Here is a 23,866-nt window from a genome sequence, read left to right on the forward strand (position 1 = left end):
TAGCAAAATATTGTGTTAATGAACTAGTAATTCAGAGGCCTAGACTAATGATCCAGAGACATGAGTTCAAAGTCCACTGGAGGCAATTTAACTTCAGTTCAATAACGTAGGTAAAATGCTATTCTCAGTAATGGAGCATAAAACTACTGAATTCATATAAAAATCCAGCTGATTCACTAATGTCTTTTAGGGAAGGAAATCTGCTATCCTTACCTGGTCTGGCCCACATATGATTCAATAGGGGGAGGCGGTGGCATAGTGGATTAGTAAACCAGAGACATGCTCTGGGGACCCAGGTTCAAATCCCACAACTGCAGATGGTGAAATTTGAATTCAATAAAGAAAAAAATTTGGAATTAAAATGATGACCAGGAAAACATTGTTGATTGACGTAAAAACCCATCTGGTTCACTAATGTCCTTTAGGGAAGGAAATCTGCCGTCCTTAACAGGTCTGGCCTACGTGTGACTTCAGACCCACAGAAATGTGGTTGACTCTTAACTGCCCCCTCAAGGGGCAATAAATGCTGGCATAGCCTCCGACACCCACGTCCCATGAAGGAATGAAAAAATATATCCACAACAATATTGTTGACTCTCTAGCTGCCTGATAAAATTATCAAACAAGTCACTCAAGCAAGTATCAAACCGCTAAGATAAAGACTAAAGATAAAGAAAAACCAGACAAGAAATCGAGTATCAACCAGGGTATCAAACAAGACAAAGCCACACAGTCCACAGGACCGTGCAAAGTCCTCCTCACTGACACTTGGAGACTTGATTGAGAGAACTGTTTCAGCTATCAAGCAACAGCCAGACAGTCAAACTCACTGAATAAAATCACTCTGCCAACGTTCCAGACTTCTCAATCAATATCTCCTGGTAAGTTACACATGGCAGGCCATGCTATACTCCAGAATGCCAGCCCAGCTGAAGGACAGAACTGGAGCAAATCTTTCAAACCTTCTGTAAACATATATTTAGAGAGTTACACATTACAAGCATGCATTACATAACAAAGTTACAGTTTTAGTCTCCTTCTATTTATCGTGGCACATATTAATCCCCAGTTATGCCCAACACTGGAATACAATTAACCATAATTAGTGTACAATGAACACCAGGGGTGGCAGCACAGTGGTAAACAGCTGTGAAGAATGGCCATGGGAATCATCAACATTGCCTCTGGATATCATAAAATCTCACAGTATCAGGCCAAACATGGTCAAAGATGCAATCTGCCAATTACCACCTCCTGCCCTCCTTTGGCTGATGAATCAATACTCATCCATGTTGAACACAACTTGGAAGTAGCACTTGAGAAGAGAAAGGGCAAATAGTTGACATTGGTTGGGGGACTTCGATTTCCATTACCAAGAGGGGCTCAATAGCACTACTGTTTACTGAGCTGGACGAGTCCTGAAGAACATCGGCTTCCAGACTAGGCCTGTAGCTGTCTGCAAGAGAATCAATACATGGAAAAAATTTACTTGACCGCATGCTCATTAAACTAACTGGAGTAGATGATTCAATCCAGGACAATGTTGGTAGAGGTTGGTGACACGGTGGCACATGGGTGGCACAGTAGTCAGCAGTGTTGCCTTAGTGCCAGGGACCTGGGTTCGATTCCAACCTTGGACGACTGTACAAACTCCACACAAACATTCCACCAGTGTCTACATGGGTTTCCTCCGGGAGCTCTGGTTTCCTCCCACAATCCAAAGATGTGCAGGTTAGGTGGATTGGCCACTCTTTTGAAGTGCACCAACAAAAAAGAAAGGAAACAAACAGATACAAAGCAAAAAAGGACCGCTCCTGTTAGGGGCACTGCCCGAACATAACAAAGATCAATGGAAACTTAAAAACATCAAATAAGAGTGCAGTTAAAGGGGTCAATACAGCACCCCAACCCCTGCGGTGCCCACCAGGCACGGAAGGCCTCGATGGTGCCCGTGGACACCGCATGCTCCCTTTCCAGGGACACCCGGCAGCGAATGTAGCCGCGGAAGAGGGGCAGACAGTCTTGCTGGACGACCCCCGCAGTTGCCCGCTGGACCTATAAATGGCCCGCTTCACCAGGCCCAGGAGCAGGTTCACAAGGAGGTCCTCTGCCTTCCCCACCCTTCTCCGCACCGGGTGCCCGTAGATCAGGAGCGTGGGGCTGAAGTGCAAAGAAAACTCCAGCAAAAGATTGGTTAGAAAACTAAAAAGGGAGTGCAGCCTAAAACATGTAACATAGACACACCAACCCTCTGGGAATGATGGACTCGGTCCCGGACCAGTTTTTAAGATGGCGGAGACCCCTCCCTCTTTGGCAGCAAGGTAATGGTGGCTCTGCGCCATGAGAGGGACATCTCCCCAGTCGCGATACTTTCCCCCAGGACACCCGCATAGTTGCTCTCCAGGATGTCCCAGTACACCTGGAAGAGCTCCACGGTCAGCCCATCCAGCCCTGGGGTTTTGCCCCTGGACAGGCTGTCAAGCGCGCCGGTCAGCTCCCCGAGGCTCATAGGGATATCAAGACTCCCGGCGCCCTCTGGGCCGACCCGCAGCAGGTCCTCCCACAAAGTTCGGCAAGCATCCTCGCTGGACGGATCCAGAGTGAAGAGAGCGGCGTAGAAGCTTCGAATTTGGGCCCAAACCTCCTCCAGATCTGAGACGAGGGACCCATTGTCAGCCAGCAGTGGAAGGAGCTGCTGACGGACGCCGGGCCGTTTTTCCAGCAAGTAGAAGGGGGAGCCGCGGTCCATGTCAGTGAGGATCTGGATCCGTTACCTCACATACGCGCCCCGGGACCCGACAAGTTGCAGGTCCCGCAGCGTGCCCTTCTTCTCTCTGTACACCAGCCGCAGGGCCGGGTCCTCATCGGGCTGACCGAGACGTGACTCCGGGTCAAGCATCTCCTTTTCCAATTCCTCGACCCTGGATTTCCACCTCATTGTCGACCCCCTCGCATACTCCTGACAGAAGGTACGCACGCGAGACTTGCCCACGTCCCACCATAGCCTCAAGGAGGGGAAGCCTCCCCACTTCCTTCTCCAGCCGGTCCAGAAGTGACGTAACGAGCCCAGGAAACGCTCGTCCTCCGGCAGCAGGTTAAAATGCCAGTACGTGGACTGAGCGTGAGACAGGACGACCCTGCCCACACCAGATAGTGGTCTGAGCACGGCACCTGCTGCACAGAGGCCGTCGGGACATGGGGCAGGTACGCCCTTGAAATGTAGAGGCTGTCGATTCTGGACACTCCAACCCCAGGCCTCACAAATGTGAAGACGCTGGAGTCAGGATGGAGAGTCCGCCAGACGTCCACCAAGTCAAAGCACCCGACCAGGTTCCTTAACTTCACCACCGCACGAGAGCTGCACTGGGTACCAAGGCGGTCCTTTGTCCCGAAGGTGCAATTAAAATCCCCCCCCCAGGACAAATCACTCGCCCGCGGCGATGGTGCCAAGATGAGTGGACACTTGTTCGAAGAAAGCCGTCTGCTGCTGGCCAACCTGTGGAACATAGACATTCACAAAGTGAAGTACCTCCACCCCCTCACGGGCCATCAGGTGCAGCAACCGACCTGGCACTGGCTCCTTGACCCCCCAAGATATCCGGCTGAAAATGTGGGGCCAACAAGATAGCCACCCCGCCTAAACGCGAGGTTAGGTGACTCCTGTAAACCCCCCCTCACCACTCCAGGAGCCATGTGGCTGTGTGTCCCGGAGCGGTGTGGGTTTTTTGCAGGAAGCACGCCGCATACTTCCCGTCCCGGAGGACCGAGAAGTTCTGGAATCTGCAGAGCGCGTCCCTGCTGCCATTAACGTTGAGGTGGGCTATGGTCACCTCCATGTCAGTAGTAAAGTGCTACCTTCACTTTTTCAGTGCTCAGAAAGAGCAGAGGAGCGCAGGTTCTTCCTCTTTAGGCGCGGGAAGACCGGATGAACAGCGCCATGTCCGATTACCGGCCGAGGGCTAGCTGCACTCAGTTTCAGCGATTGCGGTTTGCATGTAGAAAATCACGGAGTTCCCCGCGGGGGTGAAGGGCGACTCAGTGTCGGGCAAGAGGGAGTCCACCGTCTTGCTGCAGATGGACCCAATATCATCCCCCGTGCCCCCCACCGAGCAGCCATCCTCCTCCGAGCAGTCGCCGTCTGGGACCAAATCCTCCGCCACATTGAGTGTGGCAGACGGCACGGTCCCACCAACCAGCCCCGGGTCTGCCTCGATCCCACTCCCCGGATCGTTGACAGACGGGGCTCCTCGCAGGCTCCTCTAATTGTATCACGTCAGAGGAGTCATGATGTTTCTCTCCTCCCCCTCCAAGGTGTGGCGCCGCTTGCTAGGGGTGGCCTGCGTCGAAGAAACCTCCATCCTCGCAACGACCCCTCTTCCCTCAACACTCTGTCCCCGGGTTAGAGTTGGTAAATCTTCCCCGTCGGCCTGGGAGCACGGCCATCACTGCCTTCCCCCTTGCGGATCCACAACAAAATGACGCCAGGCCCAGTACCCGACGCTGAGGCGACAATGGGCCCGGGATGAGCTGAGTGTCCGCGGTAGTCCCTGGGCCGGAGTTCCGGGGTGCAGCGGTCCCTAGGCTGATGGGGTCGGGGGTATTTGCAGCCGATCTCCGCCTTGCCTTATTTCGGGCCTTGCGGATGCCCTCCCTCATCCACGTCTGCAGCCGACTGACCTGTAGGCGCCGGCACGATGTCCCCCTGTAGGGTCAGGATAGAAATGCAACCGCCTTGGTGTCAGTAGTGGCTTTGGAAGCGGGGCAGTTCTTCCGCACGTGCCCCACCTTCTTGTAGGCATGGCACCTCATGCCATCCACAGACCAGACTAGATGGGAGACCTCGAATCCTCCCTCGAAGGCATCCTCCCGGGCCAGGCGGATGAAAGCCTGGCGTCGAAAGGAGTAGATGTGCCTGAGGGGGGCGTCGAGAGGGAACAGCGCTACCTCAGAACGAACCTGCCCCAATAGTTGGTGGTGAGGGAGGAGGAGCTCCGTAGGGTGGTAGGGCGGGACATTGGACAATATGACCCGCTCGCCGGTGGCCTCAAACAGGGTCCACTGCCATGTAGGTCCCGCCCACTGCGACCCCTTTTTCCAAGGACGAGGTGAACCGCCCTCTCGGCCCTCAGGAAGAACACGACTTTCCCGTGCATTCGAGAGGCGGCCACAATGGCCGAGGGGCCGACGACCCCGGCCATTACGCGAACGCATCTATGGTGACGGTGGGGTGCGTGCAGCACTTTACGCCCAGCTTTCGCGTCAGCAACCGGAAAGGTGGCGAGGCTGCGGGAGCAGTGGAGGTCGAAGAGGCCACCACCCTCACATAGGTGGCTCTGGTCGAACCCGCCATTGACGTAGATGGAGTGGCCATCAGGGAAAGTGCCACGCCCACCCCAATGTGGGCTTTATCGCATTGGAAATTAATTGACAAAATAAATAGTGGAGAGGGAGTTGTCAGGGGAAGAACGAGGTGTAATGACATACTCTCCCCCTGGGAAGGTACACAGGGGGAGCAAGGCAAGGAAGGAAAGAGAGAACTCGGGACACAGTGGGAAGAGGTCAGCAACACAGGAGGGTGGGGCACCATAGATGGAATGGTGCCCACGATGAGACACTCCGGGTGAAGCTGGAATGTGGGAGGTTTGGGGAACCTCAGCCCAGGAGGGGGCCCAGCAAAAAACACAGTCCGTGCTCCCACCCTAGGTCACCATACTGAGGTAAGTGACGCTGGTTTAAAGAAATCTTCAGCCTAAGTAGGGCTCAGCAAAATACAGTCTGTGCTCCCACTCTGGAACGACCACCCAACGGAACCGATCTCCTCCCTGCTGGTGTATGGGGTATTCAACCGGGAGCATCCCAGCAACCACTTGATATCCCTGTCCCGGATCAAGCTCACCAGATGGAACAAGGAAGGCCTGACAGTTGGGAAACACTGGGCAGGGCCGGGCCCTCAGCCCAGGAGGAGTCCAGCAAACCAACAGTTCAATGGGCTTCACTCCCACCTTGTTTTTGCAGTCACCTTCCTGGTGTTGTTTTTCCTTACCTCCTTTTTTCCTTCTCTCCTTCCTCTCTCCTCTAACTTCTTCCTCCAGACAATTCAACCAGCACTGGAAACAGCAGCAGCAACAGAGACAGAGAGAGAGCAGCTGCAGCCACTCAAGGTGGATTGGCCATATCTTTTTATTAAAATAATAAAAAATATATACAAAGCCAAACGGTACAAACACTAATTTTGTGTTGGAGAAACAGGGTACCCTCCCCTCAGTACCATTGCTCCTTAGTGTCCAAAGGTTAGATGGGGCTATGGGGATGGGGCAGGCCTGGGTGGGATGCTCTGGCTCAGCTGGCCTCCTTCTGCACTGTGGAGAGTCTATGGAAGTGACAACCCGAAGAGTTGTTTTTTGGAGATAATGTCACATACTTCACACTTCTCCAATGAGTTGTGAGACACTATCACTGCTAAATGGGATGGCTTCTGAACAGATCAAAACTGGGGATCCTGGAGATGCTGTAGGCCATCAGCAGCATTTGAATTGTTTTCATCCACAACCAGTAACTTGATGGCCGGCCTATCCTCGCTCTACCATTGTCAACGTGCCAGGGGATCAACGCTTGTTCAATAGTCCAGGACAGCATGCCTGCCGCAGACTAGGCGCACCGAAAAAGGAGGTAGCTAAAATATAGGAGTACATGCATATTAAGCAGCAAAGACAGCTTTCTACATACAGAACTAAAGGATGTAACAACCAATGGATCAGATCAAAACTGTGGTTCTGCTGCGCCCAGTCGTGATTGGGGACGCATAATTAAACAAAAAAAACCTCCCATGAATAATCCGATCTCTAACAGTGAGTCCAGCACAGCAGTGCAGTAAAGACAACGTTGAAGCATTTGCAACCATCTTCAGTCAGAAGTAGAGTGGGTGATCCACCTTAGGGTCCCCAGCATCACAGATGACAGTCTTTAGCAAATCCAATTCACTATATGTGATAGCAAGCAACGGTTCAGTTCAATGAATACAACTAAGGTTATGGGCCCCAGTAACATCCCAATTTCAGCATCAATGACAGGTGCTGCAGAATTAGCCACCCTCCAGACCACTTGTTCCAGCTGCAACACTGGTATCTACCCAACCAGATGGAATTGTTATGGGCCAGGATTTAGAGAATCCCAAAGTGTATCATGGAGTTCACATGATCCACAACTTTTAATCGATTGTGGTATGGGGAGCACAAGGCTTACTCTACAGATATGGTACAGCAGAAAATGGACCAGTGGTTTTCTAAAACAAACAATGTTTATTCTATGAACTCAAGTTAACCTTTTTAAAACAAAGTGAATATCTTAGCAACCAGTAAATCAAATACACCCCCCAAAGAATATAACACTAAGTAATCTGTATGCTGTCTTTTTACCATCCAAACAGGAGCACATCAGGGTTTACATTCAAGACTGAAAACATTTATGCTTCTTCTGAATTCACCCAATGATCCATAGATAGTTTTTTGATGGCAGAGATCAACAGCAGTGCAGCTCACTTTTAACTTCAGATTCAGCTCACAAAGAACACTAGACACACCCAAGCTTTCTCAAACTGAAACTCAAAAAGCAGAAGTAGAGCTCAGCCCCACCCACACTCTGACATCACTCCAGTAACATGAGCAGCTCCATTTCTTAAAGGTACATTTCTTAAACACCCATTTCTTAAAGGGTACTCTCACGTGACAGTATGCCCAGTTCAAAAAAGGACAAATTCAATCTGGCAAATTAGCATCAGCCAACCCTTGGTTAACAGCAAAAATGATGGAAGCTGTCGTCAACAGTGCTATAAAACGGCACATTCTCCCTGATGTTTAGGTTAGTTTCAAAAGGACCACTCCGCTCCACTGTGGCTTTAGTCCAAACATGGACTAAGCAGTTGAATTCCAGAGGTGAGATGAAAGTGACTGCCTTTGACAGTTAACAGTGAGGCAGCATGGAGCCCGAGCAAAACTAGAGTCAATGGGAAACGGGGGGGAATCTTCTTACTGGTTGGAGTCATACCTAGTACAAAGAAGGATAGCTGTGGTTGGAGGTCAATCATCTCAGTTCGAGGACATCGCTGCAGGAGTTCCTCAGGGTAATGCCCTAGGCCCAACCATCTTCAGCTGCTTCATAAATTACCTTCACATCATTATAACGTCAGAAGTGGGGTATTGTGATTTCAGTGTTTGGTACAATTAGTGATTCCTCAGATATTGAAGCAGTCCATGTCCATATATAGCAATACGTGGACGACGTCGGGCTTGGATTGATAAGTCACACTACAAAAGTCACCATCTACAACGAGAGAGAAGCTGACCATTTCCCCTTCACAATCAACGTTGTTATCATCACCGAATCCCCTACCATCAACATGATGGAACTTACCAGTGACCAGAAACTGAATTGGATGAGCCATATAAATACTGTAGCTACAAGAGCAGATCAGAAGTTGGGAATTTAGTGGCAAGTAACACATCCACCGACTGTACAAATCCTATCCACCATTTACAAGGCACCAATTAGGAGCATGATGGAATACAGTTCACTTTCAAAGATGAGTGTGCACTACAACACTCAACGTGTTTGACCACAATCCAGGACAAAACAGCCGCTTGATGGGCTCTCCATCCACCATCAATGCACAGTGGCAGCAACATGCATCATCTGGCAGATGCACTGCAGCAACTCACCAAGACACCTTCAATGGCACCTTCCAAAATTGTGACAAAATACTTCATTAAGTTGAAGCTTCACAAGAATTCAGGATTAATTGACTGGTTGAAATACCTCCATCAACACACTTGTAACAGTTCCTTTCTGGCAATGGATTCTTCTGTAGAGCATGTTTTATATTAATAGTGAGGCATTATACAAGTACAATTATTGAAACAATGACCATTTCAAAGGTCATGGTCAGCAGCAAATGCTATCATAGCAGCAAATGCTATTAATCTCATCTGATGATACCGGCATATTCTCACACCCGTCTTGCAAATTTTCTCAGGTACTCTCCAGATCGTCATAACTTTAGCAGAAAATAGGTGTAAACCCCAGAAAGATGCATAAATAGAAATTCCACTCATCATTGAGCTAAGTTATGTATGGTCAATCAGGCGAAGCCACGAGGAATTCACCATGCTAAGATTTCAGAGCCATCTGTTTGTGTAGTTGGAACTAGACAACAATGTGAAACATTTACATTTTTAGACAGCACACTTCACTTACATGTGGATGTCTCCTAGACAATGCCACTTGTTTTATAGATGCATCCACTGCAGATTGGCGGAGGTAGTAGATTTCCCCTTATGGTAGGTTACAAGGTTTTAACTTTCATGTCTATGGGGAAATCCATCTCAGTGTCAGACTTTTCAGCAGTTGGTACAACAAATCAACAGCCATGTCTTGCGTAGAAGCAGGTTTTCTTTGAAATGTTTAGTTGTGCAGAAGGAGGAAATGATGGATGTAAACAAAACACCTCAGGTTGGATTTTAACCTTCACCACCGAGTAATAAATTGCTGATAACAGATTGCCGGCTTTTATAACACGCAGTCAATGGAAAGAAAAATGCAGCGGAGTGCATTACGGGTGGTTGATCCGCTATTGCCAAGTTGTCCGTATGACAGTCTAAGTGTGAAGTCTTTCCGCACAGGTGTTGTTGGACCTGAAATTCCTCTCATAAACCAGTTATCCCATATCTAAATCATTTAAGATTTAGAAACCTCAAATACCTTTGCAGCCTAAATATTTTGTGGGGTTAAATAGTGGCAACGAAGAAAAATATATCACAGAAGCAGCAGACTATCCAACAAAACCAACTGATGGACAGATCAAAATACAATTGGCCACATAAAAAATGCTTTTGCCAGCAACTCAAATCTTTAAGTGTCTTGCAGAAGTCAATCGAATCAGAATATATTTTACATGAGGGAATGTATCAACCATGGGCAGAGCCTTGTACAAAGCCAACAAGTTCAAGCAATTAACAGATTTCTTCAGGTAAAGCTTGTGCATGCTTACTGCTTGACTGTCTTCCCCCAAAAATGCACATTTCCAAATGCTACCTTTAGAACTTGTAAAATTTACATAGATTTGTCAGATAATCCCAATGTTATCACTTCGTTAATGAACTTTTAGCTTGGCTATTCTTTCTTATTGAGAAAAAGGGAATCAATGACAAAAATGCATTTTTTTCATGGTTAAAAATTGCCATTTTGCAACAAATAATATCAAATTTAAAAAGTGCTTAGATTCATCACATCAGGTGTTCGTTTTGTTATCAAGGTTTATTCAATATATTTTTTTGCAAATGTCCCTTGCCAAATGGACGAGAAGTTGAAGATTTCAGCAAGCTCTAATTTAAGAAAATCTTGAATACCTAAAAACTAGAATGCAGCAACTGCATACCAACCAGTTAGGTCTTGGACACCCAATGCGCCGAGATGTATCCTTGCAAATAAGGAGACAATTACAAGGGCATCGTACATACTTCTTTCCTGTTGGAGGATTTTTGATTGGCTAGGGGAAAAAAAAACAGCAATTAATTCTTCTATCAAGATTCAGAATATTTTGTTATTACAAAGGCTGATTAATCCCATCATGAATTCCAGCATGGCAGATGGTGAAATTTGAATTAAAAAAGACCTGGAATTAAAAGATTAATGATGACCACGAAACCATTGTCAATTGATGCAAAAACACATTTGGTTCACTAATGTCTTTTAGGGAAGGGAATTTGCCATCCTTACCTGGTCTGGCCTGCATGTGACTCCAAATTCTCAGCAATGTGGTTCAAATGGCCTAACAGGCCTTTCAGTTCAAGGCCAATAAATGCTAGCCTGGCCAGTGAAGCCCAGATCTCTTGATCAAATAAAAATAAGTTAAAGTAACGGCATACAAAATTTAACATACACAATGCAAGTCAGAATCCTGACCAATTATTTGGATTAACCAGCCAATTGTTCCTTCTGGAAATACTGCCAATCTAAATATTCTTGTGTACACTGCATCAGGGCTTCTTTAAGAAACAGGAGAAATGGGACTGTCTACCCTTTAATAACCGGCCTAATTCCATATAGCTGCCCTTGCCCTATCCCTTAATACCCCTCCCTAACACCATAGACCGCAGCAATTCAAGAAGGAAGCTCACCACTATCTTCAAGGAAATTAGGGATGAGCAATAAATGCTGGCCTAGCCAGCGAAGCCACATCCTTGAATTAATTAAAAAACATCTTTGGTTAACAGCTGCCGAGCAATCTCACATTTAAAATTCTAGATCAATTGAAATGTGCGGAAGACAGCTCCAAACCTCCACAATCCTGTGTGTGTAGAAGTGTTTCCTAATTTCATTCCTAGAATGTCTGGCTCCAATCCTAGACATCCCAACCAATTGGAACAGTTTATCTCTATCTATTCCCCCTACCCATTCTCTTAATATCTTGCAAGCTCGGATAAAATAACAGCTTTACCGCCTAAATTCCAGGCAGTGCAACCTGGGTTTGTGTAACCTTATCCTCATAATTTAAACTTTGGAGTACAAGGATCATTCTGTTAAATCTACACTGCACTCCCTCCAAGCCCAATTTATCCTACATAAGGCGTGGTGCCCAGGACTGCTTGCAGTACTCAAGCTGTGGTCTAATCAGGGATTTGTATAACTGAAGCATGACATCCATCCAATCATATAAAGGCCAATACTCCATTCGTTTTGATTATTTGCTGTACAAATAAAAGGCATTTTAATGATCTAAATAGTTAAAGCCCCAATCTCAAAGAACAACAAAGAACAAAGAAATGTACAGCACAGGAACAGGCCCTTCGGCCCTCCAAGCCCGTGCCGACCATGCTGCCCGACTAAACTACAATCTTCTACACTTCCTGGGTCCGTCTCCCTCTATTCCCATCCTATTCATGTATTTGTCAAGATGCCCCTTAAATGTCACTATCGTCCTTGCTTCCACCACCTCCTCCGGTAGCGAGTTCCAGGCACCCACTACCCTCTGCGTAAGAAACCTGCCTCGTACATCTACTCTAAACCTTGCCCCTCTCACCTTAAACCTATGCCCCCTAGTAATTGACCCCTCTACCCTGGGGAAAAGCCTCTGACTATCCACTCTGTCTATGCCCCTCATAATTTTGTAGACCTCCATCAGGTCTCCCCTCAACCTCCTTCGTTCCAGTGAGAACAAACCGAGTTTAATCAACCGCTCCTCATAGCTAATGCCCTCCATACCAGGCAACATTAAATCTCTTCTGCACCCTCTCTAAAGCCTCCACATCCTTCTGGTAGTGTGGCGACCAGAATTGAACACTATACTCCAAGTGTGGCCTAACTAAGGTTCTATACAGCTGCAACATGACTTGCCAAATACTTATACTCAATGCCCCGGCCAATGAAGGCAAGCATGCCGCATGCCATCTTGACTACCTTCTCCACCTGTGTTGCCCCTTTCAATGACCTGTGGACCTGTACTCCTAGATCTCTTTGACTTTCAATACTCTTGAGGGTTCTACCATTCACTGTATATTCCCTACCTGCATGAGACCTTCCAAAATGCATTACCTCACATTTGTCCGGATTAAACTCCATCTGCCATCTCTCCGCCCAAGTCTCCAAACAATCTAAATCCTGCTGTATCCTCTGACAGTCCTCATCACTATCCGCAATTCCACCAACCTTTGTGTCGTCTGCAAACTTACTAATCAGACCAGTTACATTTTCCTCCAAATCATTTATATATACTACAAAGAGCAAAGGTCCCAGCACTGATCCCTGTGGAACACCACTGGTCACAGCCCTCCAATTAGAAAAGCATCCTTCCATTGCTACTCTCTGCCTTCTATGACCTAGCCAGTTCTGTATCCACCTTGCCAGCTCACCCCTGATCCCGTGTGACTTCACCTTTTATACTAGTCTACCATGAGGGACCTTGTCAAAGACCTTACTGAAGTCCATATAGACAACATCCTACCTGCATCAATCATCTTTGTGACCTCCTCGAAAAACTCTATCAAGTTAGTGAGACACGACCTCCCCTTCACAAAACCATGCTGCCTCTCACTAATACGTCCATTTGCTTCCAAATGGGAGTAGATCCTGTCTCAAAGAATTCTCTCCAGTAATTTCCCTACCACTGAAGTAAGGCTCACCGGCCTGTAGTTCCCTGGATTATCCTTGCTACCCTTCTTAAACAGAGGAACAACATTGGCTATTCTCCAGTCCTCCGGGACATCCCCTGAAGACAGTGAGGATCCAAAGATTTCTGTCAAGGCCTCAGCAATTTCCTCTCCAGCCTCCTTCAGTATTCTGGGGTAGATCACATCAGGCCCTGGGGACTTATCTACCTTAATATTTTTTAAGACACCCAACACCTCGTCTTTTTGGATCTCAATGTGACCCAGGCTATCTACACACCCTTCTCCAGACTCAACATCTACCAATTTCTTCTCTTTGGTGAATACTGATGCAAAGTATTCATTTAGTACCTCGCCCATTTCCTCTGGCTCCACACATAGATTCCCTTGCCTCTCCTTTAGTGGGCCAACCCTTTCCCTGGCTACCCTCTTGCTTTTTATGTACGTGTAAAAAGCCTTGGGATTTTCCTTAACCCTATTTGCCAATTACTTTTCGTGACCCCTTCTAGCCCTCCTGACTCCTTGCTTAAGTTCCTTCCTACTTTCCTTATATTCCACGCAGGCTTCGTCTGTTCCCAGCCTTTTAGCCCTGACACATGCCTCCTTTTTCTTTTTGACAAGGCCTACAATATCTCTCGTTATCCAAGGTTCCCCAAAATTGCCGTATTTATCCTTCTTCCTGACAGGAACATGCCGGTCCTGAATTCCTTTCAACTGACACTTGAAAGCCTCCCACATGTCAGATGTTGATTTGCCCTCAAACACCCGCCCCCAATCTATGTTCTTCAGTTCCCGCCTAATATTGTTATAATTAGCCTTCCCCCAATTTAGCACATTCATCCTAGGACCACTCTTATCCTTGTCCACCAGTACTTTAAAACTTACTGAATTGTGGTCACTGTTACCGAAATGCTCCCCTACTGAGACATCTACCACCTGGCCGGGCTCATTCCCCAATACCAGGTCCAGTACCGCCCCTTCCCTAGTTGGACTGTCTACATATTGTTTTAAGAAGCCCTCCTGGATGCTCCTTACAAACTCCGCCCCGTCTAAGCCCCTGGCACTAAGTGAGTCCCAGTCAATATTGGGGAAGTTGAAGTCTCCCATCACCACAACCCTGCTGTTTTTACTCTTTTCCGAAATCTGTCTACCTATCTGCTCCTCTATCTCCCGCTGGCTGTTGGGAGGCCTGTAGTAAACCCACAACATTGTGACTGCACCCTTTTTATTCCTGATCTCTACCCATATAGCCTCACTGCCCTCTGAGGTGTCCTCCCGCAGTACAGCTGTGATATTCTCCCGAACCAGTAGCGCAACTCCGCCTCCCCTTTTACATCCCCCTCTATCCCGCCTGAAACATATAAATCCTGGAACGTTTAGCTGCCAATCATGCCCTTCCCTCAACCAGGTCTCTGTAATGGCAACAACATCATAGTTCCAAGTACTAATCCAAGCTCTAAGTTCATCTGCCTTACCCGTAATACTTCTTGCATTAAAACATATGCACTTCAGGCCACCAGACCCGCTGCGTTCAGCAACTTCTCCCTGTCTGCTCTGCCTCAGAGCCATACTGACCCTATTCCCTAGTTCTCCCTCAATGCGCTCACCTTCTGACCTATTGCTCCTGTGCCCACCCCCCTGCCATACTAGTTTAAACCCTCCCGTGTGGGAGAGTTTACAATCTCAGTTGTTCCTAGTTTTTCACCATTAGAAAATAGTGTTTTTTTCAGCATTTTTAGATCTGAAGTGGATGATCTCACATTTACTATTCACTGTAATTTTATGCTTCCATCTACAGTACTTACAATGCAACCTTTCTATATATCATCAACAAAGTTTGATATGTGGCTTTCTGACCCATCATGCAAGACATTAAAAAATGAAGTCAATAGTTCAGGCTCCAACACAGATCTTTGTCCGATACCACTGGTCATATCCTTCCAATTGGGGGTGAGAGGAAATTCTATAAAAGCAAAGTTTCCCAAAACCATTGAACGGGAAGTGGTTCAAACCAGTCCTGCGCATCAAAGGAAACAATGCTTACTTCCAAAGATTTTCATTGAATATAATGCTTCACTTAAAAACATTTTTGAGGATCCAAAGAAATCAATTTAGATACATAGATACATCGAACATAAAACATACAGTGCAGAAGGAGGCCAATCAGCCCATCGAGTCTGCACCGACCCACTTAAGCCCTCACTTCCACCCTATCCCCATAACCCAATAACCCCTCCTAACCTTTTTGGACACGAAGGGCAATTCAGCATGGCCAATCCACCTAACTTGCACGTCTTTGGACTCTGGGAGGAAACCTGAGCACCCGGAGGAAACCCACGCAGACACGGGGAGAACGTGCAGACTCTGCACAGTCAGTATCCCAGCGAGGAAACGAACCTGGGACCCTGGCGCTGTAAAGCCACAGTGCTGTGCTGTCCTGGGCTTACCTCCTGGAAATCTGATCAACTGAGAACTGCAAAGAGTACCCAGCATCTGCTAGGAGAACCAACCCAAAACAGATTTTTTTATTTAAAAAAGGAAATGTTAATAGGTGGTAACATACCCCAATATAACAATATATATTTATATGCTGGAAAATCTCAGGAAGTGAAAGATCACAGCGTAAAGCCAACGACATATTTGGCCTTGGGAGAAAAAACTGCCCGGCAAGTTTAAAATGGCAATAACTGTTGTATTGTAGGTCATGAACCTAGCATAATAAAATCTAGTATAGCACAAAGAATCTCAACGCTGCAGAATTGATTAAAGAATCAGTTCAGCACAGAAACAAAGTGATGTACAGTTACTGATTATATTGTAATAGGCATTTTTCAGTCAACAATGTTGAAAAACTGCAAATAATTTAAAGGGATTAAATTTATTCTATACAATACTCTACCAAAATATGCAAGCCAATTGATAATTCTGTGCAGATTTTTAATTACCCAATGTAGTATTCGCAAGGTCACAGGTATGTTTAAAAAACTAATGGGAGATTAATTTGTGAGTAAGTAGATGCATTTCAGAGTAATTAATTATGCTGAATTTTACAGAGATAAAATACATGCAACCTTGACTGTATAAAAAACATGAAATCATGGGCATCAAGCTCATCATGTACTCTACTGCACCTCTAGATCCTAATAGCCATCTCTCAACTATTCAACCCTACAATTACTTTGCTGCATCGGCTCCACTGGCACATTGCCTATGTCCTGAGCTCTGGAATGCCCTCCCAAAAACCTCAAACTTCCTAACTCTCTCTCTTCTGAAGCATTTTCATAAAATCCATCCTTTGATCAAGATTTTGGTCAGCTGTCTTCATACCTCTACGTGGCTTGGTGTCATATTTTGACTGCTAATGTTCCCATGAAGCATCTTTAGGCATTTTTATTATGTGACAAACTATTAATCAATGCAAGATATTGTGGTTCTCTTCTGCTCCACGCAAGCTACTCAGTCCCACATTATTTGGTCACTTACTATTTTGGAACGCTCCCAGTCCAAACCATACCCTAAACTGACCATAGTAAAGCACTGACAAAAGTTTTTATTAAAAATAATAATAACAACCTTTAATCTAATAATAATAAATCGCCAGAGCTGCCATCTTTTAAACGAGATGTCAGATTGAGGTCCATCTGCCTGATCTAGGCACTCAAGATGGATGATAAATATCATATCACACTATTCAAAGAGCAATGTAATCTGCTGATAAAGCCAAAGATCATTAAAAACCAACTAATAAGTCATTCTCTCACGAATGTGCAAAATAGCTGCTCGGTTATCTCGAAAAGTGTGACTGCATTTCATAATTCTTTGTATTTGAAGTGCTTTGGGATGTTTTTAAGAAATATGAAGAAAGCAAAAAGGTAAGAAGAATAAACTTGCATTTGTATAACAGAGTTTCACATCCATAGGTATCTTTCGCATCCAAAATAAAGCATTAGAGGCGATAGGCACTTGGCTACCGTAAGGAAAATTGGTCAATTTGTAAGAGCAAGGTATTGCAAATTGGAATGAGAGTGATTGTTAGAATTCACTTTTAGTGAAGTTTGGTTGAGAGGTACGTATTGGGCACAACACTGGGAGAATCTGCCTGCGCATCTTCAATAATGCCACGGGAATCTTCACGTTGATTTAAGGGGTCGATTGAGAGTCAGTTTAACATCCATTTCAACAATCTACACCTCCAACAGTGTAGCATTCTTTTGGTACTCAATTGAAATGTTAATTAAGATTACGTGCTCAAAAGCACAGCAAATCATGTCCACATGTTTTGGGCATGCCCGAAGCTTAGAGGGTTTTGGCAGGATTTTGCTAAGACAATGTCCACAGTACTAAAAACACGGGTGGTGCCGAGTCCGGAGGTAGCGATCTTTGGAGTGTAGGAAGATCCGGGAATTCAGGGGGCGAAAGAGGCCGACGTCTTGGCCTTTGCCTCCTTGGTAGCCCGGAGACAGATCTTGTTAATGTGGAGGGACTCGAAGCCCCAGAGTGTAGAGATCTGGGTTAGTGACATGGCTGGGTTTCTCAGTCTCGAGAAAATAAAGTTTGCCTTAAGAGGGTCAATGTTAGGGTTCTCCTGGAGGTGGCAGCCATTAGTCGACTTTCTCGGGGAAAATTAAAATGTCAGCAGATGCAGTATTCCAAGGGGGGGGGGGGGGGGAAAAGAGAGAGGATTGTTGTTGTATGGTTGAGGTGCATGAAGATTGGGCTGGGGGGGAAATGTTTATTTTACCATGTTGATGTCATTGTTTATGTTACTGTTATAAAAATTTTCAAATACTTTAATAAAATATTTTTAAAAAAGATTACGTGCTCAAGTCTGTGAAGTTGGGTTTGATCCATGATCTTCTCACTCAGCAGCAGGTAACCCAAGATCAGCCATGATCATATGGAATGATAGAGCAGGCTCAATGGCCATATGGTCTATTCCTGCTCCTATTTATTGTATTTTTGAGGATATCACCATTACAAATGGTGATATTCGACCCTTTGTCATTGGATTTTCACTGTCCTTTGAATCTAGAAGTGCTTTCTGATATCACCGCTGAATGGCCTGTCAGTAATTTTATGTCTATGCCCCCTTGTTCTGGATACCCCCATCAGATGAAATAGTTTCTATTTATCTACCGTATCAATTACTGTAATCATCTTAAATACCTCAGCTAAATCACCTCAATCTTTTAACCCAAGAAATATAACTCTAATCTGTACAACTTGTTCTCATAATTTTACTGAGCCCTAGTATAATTCTGGTAAATCTGCATGGCGCCCACTCCAATGCCAACATGCAAGTCTCGAGGTTCAGTGATATTGTTCAAATAGAGCTTTTCGTACAGCTTCTACCCCTTTTGTATTTCAGCCCCCTGTAGGCATTTCAATTGCATCTTCACATATTTTTGTATCAGTCCACTAATTCTTAGAGATTTTTGTACAAGGCCCCCTAAATCTCTCCACTCTTCCACAGTTCATACCTTCTCACCATGGAGAAAATACTTTGTTGCATCTTTCTTACATCCAAAGTGATTGACCTCAGACTTTCCAACTCCATTTACCAGTTTTGCCACTCAAGTAAATTTATCAATGCCCCATTGTAACTTTCTACTCTCACCTACATTACGTATTGTGCCACCCAACTTAGCGCCATTGGAAAACCCGAATACCACTCTCTATTCCTTCATGAAACTGTATACAGCATTTGAACAGTGAAGTTGGACAGCTTCAATAGTACTCCCTAGAAAGAATCAGTGAGATACAAAGAAAATTGACAGGGGAAGGGATTATGTAATCGAAAGCAAATAATATTATGTTAGAATGTGTTTTATTCAGAGTAACAGGAGTGAAATTTATATTTTTGCGAAAAAAGTATTGCAGATTAAATTATTGCTCCTTGGCATGGTATTCTATCAACTGTGTTAACTTTGTGGAATTCCCCACCACAAATGAGAGGAAATTAAACAATTACGTGTCAATACATTTTCTCTGATATGAAAAAGTCGATCAGAGGACATGATCTTACATGGAAACTAGACTTGCATGACTGGAATTACTATTTTTATTTTAGCTGCCAAATTTCATACAAGGTAAAAACGATATAGAGACTGATCAATAAGAGGAAGTGTTTACACACTGACAAATGATTATTTGGTACATCCACACTATCCTTTATTATTTCCTGATCCACAATTTTGAAATTGAAGTTATGTGCTTGATTGAAAAACATGTGAGAAATAAGACTGCAATTTAATCTCCTAGCTGTTCCAAAGGAAACTGGAGTTTCCCCTGTTCTACCGTGCTTCCAGATCTTTTTTTTTTTTTAAAAAGGAGAGTTGACGTACAAAAATAAATTGTGGGTTCATTTCAGTGTCAATCCGAATAAACTATAGTAGCAGCTCCTACACACACACACACACACAAAAGAAAGCTGCTTTCACAAATAATGATTTCTCGTTGTAAAATATAGACAAAGGAAATGTCAGATGAGCTTGAATATGGGCATGAAAATTCTTGTTTGGTTAATGACAGTCTGTGAGTAAAGATTGTAAAGGGAACTTTGTTACATCTAGTACCTTAAGAATATTATTTCAACATTAATTTACTCAGAATATTAGCAATATCATTAATAGTGTTCTAAATGTCCTTCAAATCCATAAAAACATATATATTACACATAAGAAATTGTACATTTTGGAAATTATAAAAATATATTAGGTGTCATAGAATCCCTACAAGTGCGGAAGGAGGCCATTCGACCCATCGGGTCTGCACCGGCTCCGAGCACCCCACCCAGGCCCACTGCCCCGCCGTAACCCCATCTAACCTTTGGACACTAAGGGGCAATTTAGCATGGCCAATCTCCCTAACCTGCACATCATTTGACTGTGGGAGGAAACCGGAGCATCTCGAGGAAACCCATGCAGACACGGGGAGAACATGCAAACTCCACACAGACAGTCACCCAAGGTCAGGATCGAACCTGCATCCCTGGCGTTGAGAGGCAGCAGTATTAATCACTGTGCCACCCAGTGCTTTTAGAAAAGAGAAAATTAAGAACTATACATACATTCATTGTTAATCATTAACTTCTATAATATTTAGATATTCTTACCGTGGCTTCATTACAAACAGTGCATTTAACAACATGCTGGTGCAGCTTGCCCTCCAAATTAATCAGGGATTGGCACACACGACAGTTTATTACTGGTACTCCTCCAACATCGGGACTCGCCACTGGGCTGTAAGGGGGTGGGAGCTCTCCTGTGAAGAAAAACAGATCAAAATGTTTTACAATGATCATTATAGAACAGGAATTACTGGCTCACCCGATGGGTTAATGGATAAATGTTTGTTAGGTTGCTGCACCAGATCAGAAATGGGTGCGAAGGTCTGATCCCTGGGCTGATCGAACCTTGGGATATCAATGTGACAGTGCGGTTGGCTTCAGCAACCTTGAGCTAAGGAGGGAAGGAATAAAATAAGCCACAGCTCATGCTCATCATCGTATCAATTTATCGGTTTCTGAAAGTGTTTTTGTGGAAGCTAGCAAACAACAGAATCAGATTCAGGTCAGCAACACCTACAGAAAAGTAACGTGCCAATTGTTCCTGTCATATGCACAACTGTCGCATAAAGGTACTTTGTAGGTTTTGTGAAATTATTTCTGTGAAGGCATTACTGGAAAAGTAAAGATATCTTTAACCTTTTTGACTTGCTTCGTATTAAAAGACATTATCTGTTGAATTGCTGCAATAAAACAATGTCCCAAAGTTATCAGAGAAAGGAGATATTGATTTCCTCAATCTTAGTTACACACAAATACACACAAGCACAGAAAAGACAGCCCATCTTCATTCTTTACCAGCAGCAGCTGCTCATGCACATGTAATTTTGTTATGAAGACTCCCAGAACTTTGATTCAGCAAACGATGACAAAACTGTAATTTTAACTTGTAATCAATCTCCTGCAATATTTGCTTGAGACAAGTTTCGAATGAACCATGACACAGGGAGCAATGGGCTTAGGTCAGGGTGCTCTTTCGGAGGGTTGGTGCAGATTTTATGGACCGAATGGCCTCCTTCTACACTGTAGGGATTCTGAGGATTATATAGCTGAAGCAGGAATGCCCTTGTGTTCTGGTTCTCTAGATTTTAAGGAACAATATGTTTGATACAAAAGCCCTCAAAATTTGCACCAAATACCTGGATGTGTTGACTCCACCCAGAGTTTGGGGGAGCATGTAAGTCCTTCATTATCATGGCCAATGCATATCTCTGGACTGGAGGAGGAAACCGGAGCACCAGGAGGAATCCCACGCAGACAGAGGGAGAAAGCGCAAACTCCACAACAGTCATTCACCCAAGGCTGGAATTGAATCCGGGTCCTTGGTGCTGTGAGGCAGCAGTGCTAACCATTGTGCCACCACGCCGCCCAAAGCAGGGTGAAGATAATTTTAATTACTAGGTGACATAAAGGTTTCATTACATTTGCTTACCATAATATATTTAAACTCATTTGGTAAAGCAATAACTAGTTTGGTCACTTGCATTGTTTTCAAAGGCACAAATGATAAACTCATGATTCACAGGATCTAATAGTTCTTCAGTCACATATCCAGTTGGATGTCCCAGGAAATTCGTTTCACAAAGAGATTCATTGTTGACCTAAAAATACATGTGAAAACTCCATAATAAAGCATGTTCCCTAACTAGCTGGTTAAAGAAAGAAAGCTTTGAAGAAGGGAGTGGTGTTTCTGCTGTGCTTCCGTGGATTACCACCTTGCCATGGTGGGGTGGCTTGAGCATTTTGTTGACCCCAAGAGTGATGCGGTCGGGAGCCTAAAACCTCCGAGCAGGGTCAGCCATGGCAGAAAGGTCAGAGTGAAGGAACCAGACAAAGCGCAATCCAAAACAAGTCCTCAATGGCGGATCAGGTGGAAGATATTGTATGGTTATCAATGGTTGCGATGGCAGATGAAGGCTGGAGCAGTAGGGAGATCTCCAGTCGCCACAGTTTCCTTGCCACTGGAACTGGACCTATTTTCTGTCAAGGATCCTGTGTCTTCTGAAGTGCAATGCCATACACACATTAAATGATGTCCCACAAAAGACATCTACCTGGAGGAAATTAACACACCCCACAACAGACAATCCTGCGGCGATCGCCAAGAGGTGTCGGGGACAGGCCCGTGAGACCCGAATGTTCCTAGCTTCGGATGGAAGGTACACAGTGGAGCTTGATTCAATAGTCTCATTCATGGAATAGTAGAGCATTTCGGCAGCTTTCTTCACAACTGAGCAGCCCTCTTTAGATTCCATTCTGCTCACCCCTCATGGAGAAAGGCCTAGAAAATGTGCCCTACAAATACTTTATTCCAGCTCCAGCTGGGTGAGAAAACTGCAGCCATCTATCAGTGGTCAGAAAATCAAAGTTAAACTCAATTTCACAACCTGGAATGTACAAACCCTCATGGATAGAGAGCAAAACAATTGACTGGAACGGAGAACTGCCCTTGTTGCCCGTGAACTCAGGTACTTCGATACTGTCGTTGCTGCCCTGCAAGAGACCTGAGGAGCAGACAAAGGGTAGCTGAGGGAAGAAGGCAGCCAAGGACGCATTGTCATCAAGAACAAACTCGTCACCTGACTCTTGGAGCTCCCTGCCAGCATCTGTCCAAAAAAGGCTTCTATTCTACTCTGGACACCATACGCCCCAACATTCCTAAGGAAGGGGCGATCATCCTCCTTGGGGGCTTCAAGATCAGGGTTGGGCAGGACTCTCGAATGGGAAAAGGAATCATCGGAAACGAAGGAGTTGGGAATCGCACATGGAGTGGGGTTCTCCTGCTCACCAAATGCACAGAACTCCAGCTGGTCATCACGAACACAGCGTTCTGCCAAAAAGAAAAGTTCAAGAATTCCTGGAGACATCCACGATCAAAGCACTGGCACATTTTCTACTACAAATCGCCTGTTCCAGAGACCAAATGGGTGCCCTCAACACCAAAGCCATTTGTCCATCAAACTCCACCAGAAGTAGCGGAAGATGAAGCAAAAGCTTCGAAAAAGATAAACGTTGAGCAATTTCAAGATCCAAGCATGACAGTGAACTTCCAACAGTATCTTCACCAAAATCTCTAAAGCATTCATTCTCGTGGGGGAAAACTGACAACCATCGTCTTAAGCTGTGAAGAAACCATTGGCAACAAGACCAGGAAGCACCAAGACTGCGTCAAGGAGAATGAGCTCACTATCTAAGATCTCATCGACAACAGGAGGAAAATCTTCACACCAGAAAAAAACGACATCACCAGCAAGGCAAAGAGGAGACCTCATCAAACAGCAATGGCAGAGGTATAAAGAATAATTGGAGAAATAGAGAACCAATGACCGACGGAGAAAGCTAAAAAGCTGCAACTCCTTGCTGATGAGCACGACACACAGGGCTTCTTCAGGGCCACCAAGGCAATATATGGATCCAATACCCTAGGCCTCAAATCAGTGCGAAGGGTGAGGCCCTTTTGAGAGACAGAGAAAACATTAGCCTTCGATGGAGAGAACACTTCAAATATCTCCTCAACTATGATCTAGATGAGGACATGTTCGAGGAAGGTGCACTGCAAAAACTCACCAAGGCATCTTAGGCAGCACCTTCCAAACCCGCAACCACTACCATCCAGAAGGACAAGGGCAGCAGATACCTGGGA

The 23,866-nt window shown here is 45.2% G+C and overlaps 1 protein-coding gene across 1 annotated transcript in view; it reads right to left on the reverse strand.

Moving 5' to 3' along the window:
* Positions 1-23,866, reverse strand: part of pip4p2 (phosphatidylinositol-4,5-bisphosphate 4-phosphatase 2) — a 136,208-nt gene that overhangs the window by 57,064 nt on the left and 55,278 nt on the right. Inside the window, exons 2-3 of the mRNA XM_072467996.1 lie at positions 20,272-20,420; positions 10,434-10,540 (exon numbers count right to left, since the gene is read on the reverse strand). Coding sequence (XP_072324097.1) covers positions 10,434-10,540; positions 20,272-20,420 — 256 coding nt within the window. The remainder of the gene's footprint in view (positions 1-10,433; positions 10,541-20,271; positions 20,421-23,866) is intronic.

The sequence above is a fragment of the Scyliorhinus torazame genome, chromosome 11, assembly GCF_047496885.1.
Source record: "Scyliorhinus torazame isolate Kashiwa2021f chromosome 11, sScyTor2.1, whole genome shotgun sequence".
NCBI classification, from domain to species: domain Eukaryota; kingdom Metazoa; phylum Chordata; class Chondrichthyes; order Carcharhiniformes; family Scyliorhinidae; genus Scyliorhinus; species Scyliorhinus torazame.